At 39.5% G+C, this 12,332-nt stretch overlaps 1 protein-coding gene across 3 annotated transcripts in view; it reads right to left on the bottom strand.

Annotated features, from left to right (window-relative positions):
- The window catches only part of glra4a (glycine receptor, alpha 4a), a 49,853-nt gene that overhangs the window by 23,446 nt on the left and 14,075 nt on the right, over positions 1-12,332 (bottom strand). Inside the window, exon 1 of one of the 3 annotated variants that reach the window (XM_026146212.1) lies at positions 8,184-8,345. The exons of the other annotated variants lie outside the window; for them this stretch is intronic. Coding sequence (XP_026001997.1) covers positions 8,184-8,272 — 89 coding nt within the window. The 5' untranslated portion in view covers positions 8,273-8,345. Of the gene's footprint in view, positions 1-8,183; positions 8,346-12,332 lie in introns of those variants that run through there. 3 annotated transcript variants of the gene reach the window in all.

Here is a 12,332-nt window from a genome sequence, read left to right as displayed (position 1 = left end):
CATTTTTCCAAGCAAGCATCTTCAGCTTTATTTTTTAATGAATTCATTCAAATGTACTCAACTTGCTGTTGTTATTCAAAGACCAACACTTACAATTTGATTATCACTTCTGTGATAGTTTTACTAGCAAGCTTTGTATATATTTTTTAAACTTTTTAGACTGAATATTGTGTTGTGCTTGCCCACAGTACTTCTGGTACAGTGCAACTAATCTGACAGCTCATCTATACCTCTGTAACTCTAGTTTTACTGTTACTGTGCTCATTGATTTTACCAGTGTCTGTACCACAAGTAAAGCGAGCTTGTTGCCTTGCATACATAGTGAGGTTAGATGGATTCACTGACAACCAAAACAACATGCCCATGAACATACAAGCCTTATCACTGGAGCCCTTCTTTTGCTTTCATCATAGAGACGTGCACATATCAGTCTTTTGTGAAAGCTCGACTCTCACTGGTCCCATAACTCCCCTCACTCCACGCACTTCTTCCCCTCTAGTAACACTGATGTAACACGCGCGCCTCTCTTATCTTTTTTCCCCCTCTCACAAGCGCTTGGCTACAAACACAAACAGGTGCACAAGGGGGTGGATGGATGGTCAGCCTCTTACTTGCAGTAAGCCACTGATAACAACAAACAATCTGTCTTGGGTTGCGTCCCTTTCACAAACCAACACAGAACAATAAAGCATCCTGTTTGGCCTAAAGTGTGATTTTTCTCTCACAGGTGGTCACAAGAATTCAAAGACAAATGACTGTGACAGTAAACTCTTTAATCTTGAAGAAATATTGACAGACAAAGAATAAGACCCTACAACAAGCATGTGTTGGCAGTGTGAATGCTTTTGATGTGGATGGCTCATGATCAAAGAAAAGATGCTGTTACATGACATTTTGGGAAATAAAAGATCATGGAGAGGTGAACTGCAGTCAAGACACTCAGTCTGCCCCACAACGCTGTCAGCCTAGCTCACAGGACAAGGTTCACCATTTCTATACTGTACTATGCATGCGTCAGTGCTCCGAGCCAACTATTAAGACAGAAACTTCTAGTGAAATACAGCCCCACTTTATAGAGCTGACTGAGAGTAATTTCTGCTTATGGTTGGGGAAATGGCAGTATGAGATTTCTCAGTTAATAAGGTGCTGGTAGTTTTACGATGTTTCCTGATGGTGATCAAACATAATGAAAATACAGTATGCAGAGAACACAAAGTTTAAGTGCATTTAAAGCACACAAGTAAAGAATATTTAAAGAGTAATAAGATAAATAAACTCTTGAGGTCAATGGACGAACTTCTTACCCGCTGCTATAGGAGGATGTGTGGGTTTGTTTTCCCTCGGGGACCAACATCACCTCTCTATCAACCCTCACGCATATCCAACTGGATTTCTTGCTATTGTTTATGGTGTCACAATAGGATCTTATATAACTGAGAGGGTGAAAGAAGAAACAGCCTAAGCCATTTACAAGCGTGTCAAAACAATTTTATCTTTAGGTTTCTGGCACAAATACAACTGTTTGAAAATTTACTCACTTGCATTCCGACTAATGAGTCCTGACAGATGTTTAAGATGTAGTGCTGGAGGTTTTGGGAAAGACTGAACTCCTTCCAAAAATTTACATCTTTATCAGGAAACTCTGTCTTAGTCAATTGCTTTTGGATGTGAAGTCTATCGAGGTTTATGTAGTGTACAGGAATCACTGTTAAGATGGAACAATATAATAATCTATTGACCATAAAACTACAAGAGAGGCTGCAAGTGGCTCATCAGAACCCTTAAAAACTAAATTATGTGGTTCTTTGTTTGAATGATTCAATTATTAAGATGCTCTTTGCTGACATTTAATTAGCCTGACCTTTTGCTTCCCCTGCATCCCTTTCATTTGAGGATCGGTGCCAGGCTGCTGTTGAGAATAACAAGTCATTCCTTCCATTATAAAGCAAGTTTTGGCTGTAACACTCTCGTTAGCAAGTGACTTTTTATTGAAAACAAAGCTAAAGTCAAAGCCAAAAGGTGATTGTATACACACATATTTAGATGCAGGGAAAATTTTGTTATAACAGTGTTGCCAGTAAGAAATGTTTCAATGTCTTTGAAGTGGTAATTTGCTTTATTGCTTTTATAAACACCCCCCCCCCCAACTTTACTGTTTGAATCTATCATAGGGTGGTTTTCAGTTTGAAAGGCCTCTCTGCATCTTCCTGAACTCACAAATTCACATCAGTGGGGCAGCTACAAGAGGAAAAAGCTGTTTTGGCAAACCTGCCAGGAGCGTCTTATCAGATCAACCATGTGTACCCAAAGTAAGTACAACTGGGGTGAAGAGCTAGCAAGCATTTGATTACCTTTCCACTCCACCAGGCTTTCAACCAAAATAAATTCATTGAATAAACAAATAAACCTTCAGGTTGCCGTTAATTTTGGTCAATGTAACAGAAGCATTATCCTGCTATCTTGTGTACACATGACCCTCAGTCCAGGAAAAAACAAACAAACATAAAAAGTCTACGGATAACAACGCAGGGGCCAGTGTTAGTCAGGGTTGCTTTGTTTTACAGTTCTTCCTCACACAAAACAGACGGATTTTGAGAAATGTTGTATGAATAGAGATTAATTTACTAGTTTTAAGTATATATTTTTAAAAAAAAATCCCAACAGAGAACAGTGCAAACTAATTAAGCTACAGCGAAACTGGCATCAGCTTCTCTTCGCTTACCAGAGCTGTATGGCCAATTCCTCACAACTTGCTCTGGGGTTTAGCTTCACCACTGTCATGTTGTGTTTTTGGAATATGATGATACTCGCCACCTAATTACTAATTAAAAATTGGTGAAAAAAAAAAAAACGTGAAAACTTATTTTAATCCAAATTATTATCTTTTTTAAAAACAAACAAACAAGCTATACAAGAAAACATTTTATATTAATTGATTTATTTCTATATAAGGAACCCCATTAGTTTCCACAATAGTGGTTGCTAAACAAATTTTTATGAGTGTTTAATTTGGTTTAGATACAACAGGACAATGCTGTTTGTTTAACGGCTTTGGATCAGAAATTGATCTTTTGTATTATTGTATAAGCTTTTTAAATTTGAAGAGCTTATTGTGATAATCACACTCTTGCACTCTTAACATTTCAGCTCTCAGCATTAAAAGCACAATCATTGCTGCACTAGCTTTGAATGTTGGAACTGGATTTAATCCATAAGATGTTTATAAAGTGCAAATATAATTTATAGGAATCTGCTGCTGTTGCAGGTCAAGCAGGTCAAGCAAAAAGATTAGCTACATAACTTGACAAATGCTAGGCATTTATAGTGCGGTGTATCCTTTAGTTATAACGGACATCAGCACATCCAGTAAAATAAAAGAGGCTTGAGCTGTCGTTCTCTATATATTACATAGAGTTCAAATCTATAAGGACATAACTGGACTGGGTAGGGTGAGGGGGAAGGGAGGCTAGGTCAGCAAGAGACCAACAGCTGCAAAATTCACTGATTCCTCTTTTTCTCACGACGTATAGCCTCCATGCCTCAGGAGATATAGAAAGCTGCCCACTAATTTCAAGGACAGATAACGAAGCAGCTAATTATCACATAAAAATACTACTTTGAACATATTTGTTCAATTTTTATTTAACTTAATAACAATCAGTTTATATTTCATATAACAGATAAAAATTGCACCAAATCAGATGGGATGAGGGTCTTCCAATGGAGTTCAAACATATTTTGTTAATTACTTTTTCATTAGAAAGACGCAGAAAAGCACATCTTTTCACAGTATGGATGTTCACTGGTTTCCAACCAGGAAGCACTGGGGGATATCAAGGCCATTAGATGTTCATATAGTACATGGAAATGCTAAGTTTCTAGTCCCATTAGCATAATGGGAAACAGAAGAAAATTGCTTTCTCTGCCTGTTGCCACATTGCTCTAATTTCCTACTTGCCAACTTGTCCTTGACATTTACTTGAGCCTCATGTATTGATCTAATACCTCTTAGATAATTGACAGAACTTTCTATCAGGCCAACCAAACCACAGAAATCATTCAAGCTTGTGACAGGCATCTTATCAAAATGGTGTGCTTCATGGAAATACAATGACATGCCATTTTTTGTTTTTAATGGCCTGTGTAGCCCTTGTCTTTACACCACTGTATGAGATGGCCTATGGCTACTGCTGTTGCTTTTTGATCAATAGGCACATTGGGGAATGGGATTTGGAGCACACTGTAATTTAACCTTGCACATTTATCTTCAATGACATGACCACTGCCATCCTGTAACACCTTGAGTATGAAAACACAGGTACCGACAGAGCATCCTACAGCAGATGATTTGTCACTTAATCGGGCCATCACCGGGATCTCACACTTGTGTTTTAATGCAAGATGCCTTTAAGAAACAGGTTAAAAAAACAAAACACAGAAATCCAGCAAAGACTTGACTCAGGACCCGAGAGATGCATCTGGCTCTCCGGTGGATCCATCTACTGCTCATCAGAAATGGTCTCAATGGAAGGGTGGATGTCATCAAAGAGAGAAAGGGATAAAGTATGTTTAACTCCAAAAGGCCTGAACTACGAATTTGTGGAAATTTCACACTGTAATTTTTGGTTGAAATAATCTTCAGTGTGTATGGAGCGGGTCTGGACAAAAGAACAATACTAATCCATGTATTTTTACATTTTGATAATACAATGTACTCTATTATTTTACTGGATTAGAACGTGATAAACACCAGTTTTAAATGCAACGACATATATATATAGTGCATCAAGAGCAGACAGGGTCATTACCAATAAATACATGTTTACAGACTTGCTTTTGCCACAGTAATGACAAGGACACAATGAGCTGTGGCTTGATGACAGATTCACGTTGCTACTTCAGTGAACTCTAACTAACAGCCAGGCTGTTCTCATACACCCTTTACTAATCTTCAGTTCTCTAATGTATTCTTGTCTAGTGACTTTAAATTTATAGCTGTGGGAAATATATTATCCTATTCTTCATGACATAATGCGTTTATCTGTGAGAATAACACTGCGTTAAATCTGAATCTACTCTCTCTCCAACTCCTAATTGCAACATCTGCTGTCAAAATGTCATGGCAGAATGAATTGTTCCTCCCACATACATTATCTAGCAAAAGTTTCTCTTTCTTTTTTGAGTAGATTTCAGAATATAGTCTTGCTATTAAAAACTTGGGAACCCAGAACATTTATATAAGGTACTCCATAAGGCATCTTTCAGATTTACCAAAGGCATTGAACTTGCTGATTGTGTACCTCCTGTTGGCTCTGGCCAAAGCCTAATCAACAAACTAAAGGTCTCCAACAGTAGAAGTTAAAATGGCAATTCCTGCGATCAACCAGGGACTGACTTGGCCCACCCAAGAGAGACGAATCTAACACAAAGCCTCCTCAGACCTACCCATCTTCCCAGATGTCTCTTCAAGCTACTTTGTATTCAGGCCACCTTCTTCACGTCTACAATCTGATATCAGCATGGATCGCCTCCTGTCAGTCTCTGTGAAACAGAGCTAGCAGGATTTCTGATACAAAGAAGGAACGATACCGACTGCAAAAGATTTGCCTTGATGTGTGCCTGGGGACTTGAAACATACCATGGCTTCATTTTCAGACTGCAACTGGATCAGAGTCATAAACATAATTTGCTACATGTTACATTGAAATTCATATTGTTATTATGAAACTTCTTATAGTTGAATGATTGTGTTCAAATGCAGGATAAAAGCCATGATCAAAGCACTGTGTTTATCTCCATCTTCACCATGTCTTACATTCAAGGCAACAAAATGCAATAATTAGCAAGTTGGGAAAGCATTTTTCTATGTAGCCAAATGGGCACGGTAATTGGATAACATAATGAAGGAATTTGAAGTGCGTCTCTTCACTGCTGGTGTCTGCATCACTGCAGCGACTCAACTCAGATCTCAACGCAACAGAGAAATCTCTCCAGTTCATTTCTTACAGAAGTAGACTACTGTCAAACTATGTAAGCTGAACACGTAATTACACGTTGTAGACTCTTCTGTTATGATAAATGTCTTCCATTTGCTCCCTGCACCTGTATGAATATGGAAAGCGCGCATTGATGCTTCTTTTTCCTGTTATCCTTATTTCCTTTTCCAGTTATGATCTTTTCTTTTATTAGCTATTTGCTAGCCACATCAAGATGATGATGTAATGGCGTTTCCCTCCCTACACTACATTGCGCACTAAAGCTTTTTCACAGTTCTGACTACTGTTTCATTATCATTTCATTATTATCTCTCAAAGGTCACTCTTTGTGGGGGGGAAGTACAGTGCGGTGGCCCTCCTATTTTACCTTAGGAACTAGAGCGGTTATTGCAAAAAACAAGAAAGACATAAGAAAGCTAAGGGACAGTGTGTGAGTCAGTGTGCACTTGGCCTTGGTCATGGTCCACCTGCGCTTTTAAAGAAAAGCCTAAAAGCTGGTGGTTTTGCTGTCAATCTGTATAATAAAGTGAGGTTTTAGAAGGTAGAGCAGACTGTCATACAGAAAAATCTTCCCACAGAAACGCACAGCACTTTCACAAACACACACAAAGACAGTAACTGCACTCTGCATGACCCATATATTGGACAGGACACTGAAGAGAAAGGAAGTTGTAGGCATAGCCGCTGGCCTGTTTCGCTTGATCAAGCTGCTGGCTGGAAGCAACGTCATGACAAAGACACCGTGGAGCTGGGTCTACCAGGGATTTTCTGAATCACACTCGTATAGAGAGCAGCCTTGCAATGCTTTGTGATATCAGTTTGTCATTTTACCTGTGCTGATAATGTATAATTTCACATCGATGAAAGAAAAGTTAGTTTTTAGTCTTTTTACCAACTTTTTTAGCCTGGAATATTTAAGCAGCCCATAATTATTTTTGCCCATTAAAGTGTAAAATTGATTATAACAGTCTGCAAAGATTAGCTATACAATGAGATATCCCCCCCAAGATAATATTTATTTCATGAAACACTATTTTCTGGTAATCTTATATATTTTTTGCAAACATAACTCCTTTTCTCTCACATCAACACCTAGGGTGTTCCCTGCCTCTGGTGCTATAAAAGCTGGTATAGTCTCCAGCCCTCCCACAGCTATAGCTGAGACTTTGACTGCAGGCTACAATTTTCATGTTGCAATTTTTAAAATTACTGATTATGCCTCAGTAAACATGAGATGGTACAAAGCCAAGGGTAGATAGAAAAGTCCTCGTGTCTTCTTTCTCACAGATTTGTAAAACCCTCAAGAGAGGCAAAGTCTGGCTCTGTGAGATTTCCTCAGAGGCTCGAGTCCAAGAGACAACTCAGGCACTGCTCCATTTGCTTTGTGCACTTTTTCCGGGGTGATGTCTTATTCACAAGAGCCTCTTGGGGTGCTGGACAAGCATTGCATGTCTAGCAGCTTTTTCCAAAGAACAAAGGCATATGGCTATGGTAATCCTTCAGCCTGTTAAAGAAAAACACGTTCAGACAGACTATGAACTAATCCTGTTTGACATACACTGTTGTGCTTTTTTATGTCTTCCTATCAGGTGGATTTAATTATTCCACTGTGTGAGAGAGAAGCAAACAACAAAGGTAAGAAAAAGGTAAGAAAAGTGAAAGCCTTTTGATGTTAATTAACAGCCTTTATGTGACGCATCTTCTCATACACAGGGAACCACACCATTTAGCACACTATTTGAGGAGACAATGTTGCTTTTAGGGACATTAAAAAAATGAATAAAACTGGAAGGAATCTCAGTGGTCAGGAGGCAAGGTGAGAACGAATCTGTTCAGCTCACATGATGTCTGCTCAGTATGATAGAGAGATGTGTCTCCAGCACCGTTATGGATGGTTAGCAAGCTCAGAGGTGAGTGTGTGGACTGAGATAACCATGAACAAAGCACGGTCCTGCATAACTAAAAAGAGTGTGTGTCACCAGGTAAAAAAAGAAAATCATGGCAAAAGCACATCTTTTGAGCATAAAGCCAGTCATCTAAGCAGTGCCCTCCAAGAGAACCATACAAACATAATCAAAAACTATTCTCCTTAACATTGTGATGTTAAAAGTAATTTTTTACAGAATCTCACTGGGAAGTTGTATGCCGTTATGATCACCAAGGCTTTTGAAATATTAGCTGGCTTACCTTGAAATGACAGTTTGAACATCACTAACAGAGAGATGATGAAAATCATAAAGACCAACTTTCAAAAGTGACTTTAAAGATGGCAACATGGGCTATGAAAATAAGGCATAGTCAATCTGCGTAAACAAATTTCAAGAAGCTGATCTCAGAAATGTTGGTAGTGTTACGTCCCTCTGCAGCTTTTAATCGTCTCAGTGTTTTCAGCTGGTGCTAATTGGCCACACCTAGTCAGGTGTGGATAAAAGCATACCTGAGGCAAGCATTCCGGCAGTGCACTAGTCTTTGCCTTGGTGGCACCAGCCATTTTAGCCAACCTGGTTTTCCATTTTAGGATGAAACCTCTTCTCACCCACACTCTGTTATTCGTCTCTGTTTTTATGTTGCGGCTTTTGAGCTGGGTTGTAACATAAGTGGTGGCTCGTCCGGGATATTTGGACATTTTAGTGGAGACTGAATGTCAGTTTGTTTTGCTTTTAAGTGGGTGAGTGATGGTGGTCACTGTAATTGTGCAAACTCCCTTTAGTAAGTGTGTTTCAGCTGGGTGGCTGTGCTGCCCTTCCATCGAAGCACTTGTTTGTTGTTTTGCTTTGTTTTAGTTTATTGTGTTTGGTGGCTATCCTGGGTGGGGGTACGCTTCAGAGTTTGGTAGGAGACTATATCTCTGGTCTGCTGCCTGCTCTCGAGTTCGCGTTTAAAGTTGCCTCGAGCCTGGTACACCACTGAAGACTAGGGTAGGTAAAGTTAGGGTTTTGTTGTTTTTAGTGTTTTAGGCTGGGAGTTGCACATAGTAAATCAGTGGCACCAAACTCTTTGGCATTGTGTGTACGCCATGTGTGTGCATATGTCAGTGTTGATGGATGCTAATGAGATCCTTGTGAGGTGAGTGTTTTGTGATGTGACCTTTTAGTGTTGTGGGGAATATGGCTATTTTGTTGGATCACTTGTGAGTGTTGTTGGCCAGGTGATGGCAATAACACTGTGGGGTGCTGAGCCACCCTTGATGTGATCATTGTGTGGCCATAGCTCTCCATTTTGTGGTTGGTCACTAGTACGCTTGATTTACTGAACTTTTTGGATTAAAGTAACTTGTTGTGGTATAGGGCCACTTGTATGTGACTGTTTGTGTGGTGGAGACAACAGATCACTTGGTTGTGATTATTTGTTGCTACTTTTGGTTTTGTGTTGTAGCAGATCAGGTAATCATTTTGGGTTTGTGACTGTTGTGCTCCTTTGTGTTGGTCACATGTTACTTTTTGTCTGTTCAGTGTGGCAACTTCAAATCCTCATGCCCATCCATGCTTAGAGATGCCAACTATAACGTGAACACTGTGCTTCTGTTAGCTTTAACTTTTATTCCAGGTTTGTGGGTCAAGGAACTGAAGGCTTCAGAGGGGCTTTTAATAAATTTAAGGGTCCTAGAGGAACCCTTTTAAGGGAGGAGGTGTTACGTCCCTCTGCAGCTTTTAATCGTCTCAGTGTTTTCAGCTGGTGCTAATTGGCCACACCTAGTCAGGTGTGGATAAAAGCATACCTGAGGCAAGCATTCCGGCAGTGCACTAGTCTTTGCCTTGGTGGCACCAGCCATTTTAGCCAACCTGGTTTTCCATTTTAGGATGAAACCTCTTCTCACCCACACTCTGTTATTCATCTCCTTTTTTTTATGTTGCGGCTTTTGAGCCGGGTCGTAACAGTAGTAAAACACATTTTAACTATAGGAAACGTCTAAACTTACCCATCCACCCTTCCTCGCTTCCACTTATCCAATTCATGATCAAGGGCTTAAAAATTAATATTTAAATGTAATTTAACTAATTCAAGCAATGAATATTATAGTTGTCCCATTTCAATGTTAGACATGGGACATCTATGGACCCACTAACATGATTGCAGCAAACAAACTTAAATGTCTCTCCTTTCTGGGGAAGACAAATGTCCCCCAGGCAATCGATTGAATCAACAAAATGAGGAAGAATTAGAGGCTCAGGCTGGGATCTAATGGACTCAAAGACTGTCTATACTTTTTTGACAGTCTTAAATGTGATATGCTGGTAATATTTTGTAACACTAGACATTTCTTTGATTTAGAGATTAAACAAGGGTTTCTGCTTTACTGCTTTCACGTAACGAGGTTAGCAAAGAAAGGCAAAATAACCATGCACGAGTCAATTCGGAGGCCACTGAATTTGATGCACCATCAACACCACTGTTGCGCCCTAAATTTGTGCATCCATTTGAAATATACTGCACACAAAATGTCAAAGGCTAAAACTGTGTTTTTAAACGCTCTCGCTTTAGATTTAAGCTAAATGTCTCCCACAGATTTCAGCTGACATGCAATTCAGGGCCTCTTTAAGTAGGGGACATGTCTCAAATTCAGGTAGGCCAGGTGACTTTCTGTAGGACGCATGCTGCCGAACTGCAAGAACTGGGTTTCACATCATTTTTGGAGAAATAAGCAGTTACTGAAAAAGACATGGTATAAATTGCAGCATGAATTGCTCGTATCTATTCTTTTGTTGCCTTGTTTGCTTTGAATCTATAAAGACAGACCTTTTCCCCTCTGATTAAATAAGTGCAATAATAATTACAATAAATAAATAAGATTCTAAAGACCTAGAAGATAATCTAAACTTTTCCATTCTTTACTTTTACTGTAGACCTCAGACAACAATTACTTTGAGAAAACAGATTCTTTTAAATTCATTCTTTCCAAGGAGCAACCATGAAACAGCGCGCCAACATAACACAGAATATCCTTGGGATTAACACAAACACCTTCCAAAAGCTCACACTGTTGTGCTCTCCTCAGCAAAGATTTCTTTTTTAAACTTAAGCACTCTGTGATACCATTACAGTTTAATACTCTACTCCTCCTGTCAAGGACAACTAGTCATCTCATCAGTGTGTGTGGAGAGAAAAAAAAGTCCGCTAGCAAGGCAGATTTGTGGAGGTATATGAACAATGTTGCTTTACCCTTGAAGCAGCTTTCTACTCTGTTGAAGAGAGTCACATGAAGGCCACGTAGGGTAAATGGGCCACTTACATCACAAAGTGTCACATAATGGACACATACAGTAAGTCCAACCATCAATATGGAGCTATTTAACTGATGGTTGAAGACCCTATTGGATCGGTTACAGCAAAGGCAGAAAACCTACTGAGATCAAAGCATCTCAGGAAGCTTTTTCCTCACCAGATGAAACCGTCATTTCTTGTAATTTGATTCTTACCATGTGAGAGCAAAAGTAAGCCTTAACACACAGTAATTCTTTGAGTGTATAGGAGAATTATATAGGGCCCTTATATAGGACTTTGCAAGTGAACTTCCCTTATTTAATGCTGCTGAAGAGGAGAGACTCCCTTACCCTGGGTTATCTGACAAATACAGCTTTAATCTTTCTCAACCACCTTTACCACCTGACAGATTCTCCTTTACTGATTGTATGTGACTTAGGGTGTAGTAAAACGTAGGAGGACAATACTTTTTATGCTGTTTTGACTTTATTTGGTAAAACTGGGTTTGCTACGAACTACTGAAAGGCTACAATTAAAACATTGTGTAAACATACATGCTGGTATGGATATTAGGGGTTCCATGGTATGGTAGTTTTTGCATTTCCTGGTCAAAAACAGGCGGAGACGCAAACCCAGCATCTAGTCTACTCTTAGTGCTGGTCCCTGTCTGAATGAATGGGCGGGTTGCATGAGGAAGGGACTCCACTGCAACATTTGTGTAAAATCAAGCATGTGGATCCCCTTGGGAAATAAGGGATCCGCCAAAAGTTTCTTCTTGTACACAATAAAGATTAAATCTGGTTTGTGCTGCAAGAAAACACAGTCCTTGTATTCAGCTTCCCAAATCAACATTAGGAATTCTGCTTGAAACCCGGGTGTAGTTTTTGTTTAACCTTATTAATTACCAACATCGCACAGTTATGCTTCCTAACTTTTACTCTCACTAAGCCAATGACAAGGCCAAAATGTGCCAAAGTACCTCGTGTTGTCAGAGGAGAATGACCACACTGCCTTCAGCTGAGAGGAAGGCAACAGTAACTCAAATAACCACTCAATACAACCAAAGTATGAAGAAAAGCATCTCTTTAGATGCCCCACTGTCATCAGATCTTAACTCAGAGCACCTCTGGGATG

This window comes from Astatotilapia calliptera, chromosome 2 (assembly GCF_900246225.1).
Source record: "Astatotilapia calliptera chromosome 2, fAstCal1.2, whole genome shotgun sequence".
In the NCBI taxonomy this organism is placed as follows: Eukaryota; Metazoa; Chordata; class Actinopteri; order Cichliformes; family Cichlidae; genus Astatotilapia; species Astatotilapia calliptera.
The sequence above is the reverse complement of the archived record's forward strand: the minus strand, read 5'-3'. Positions and strand labels throughout refer to the sequence as shown.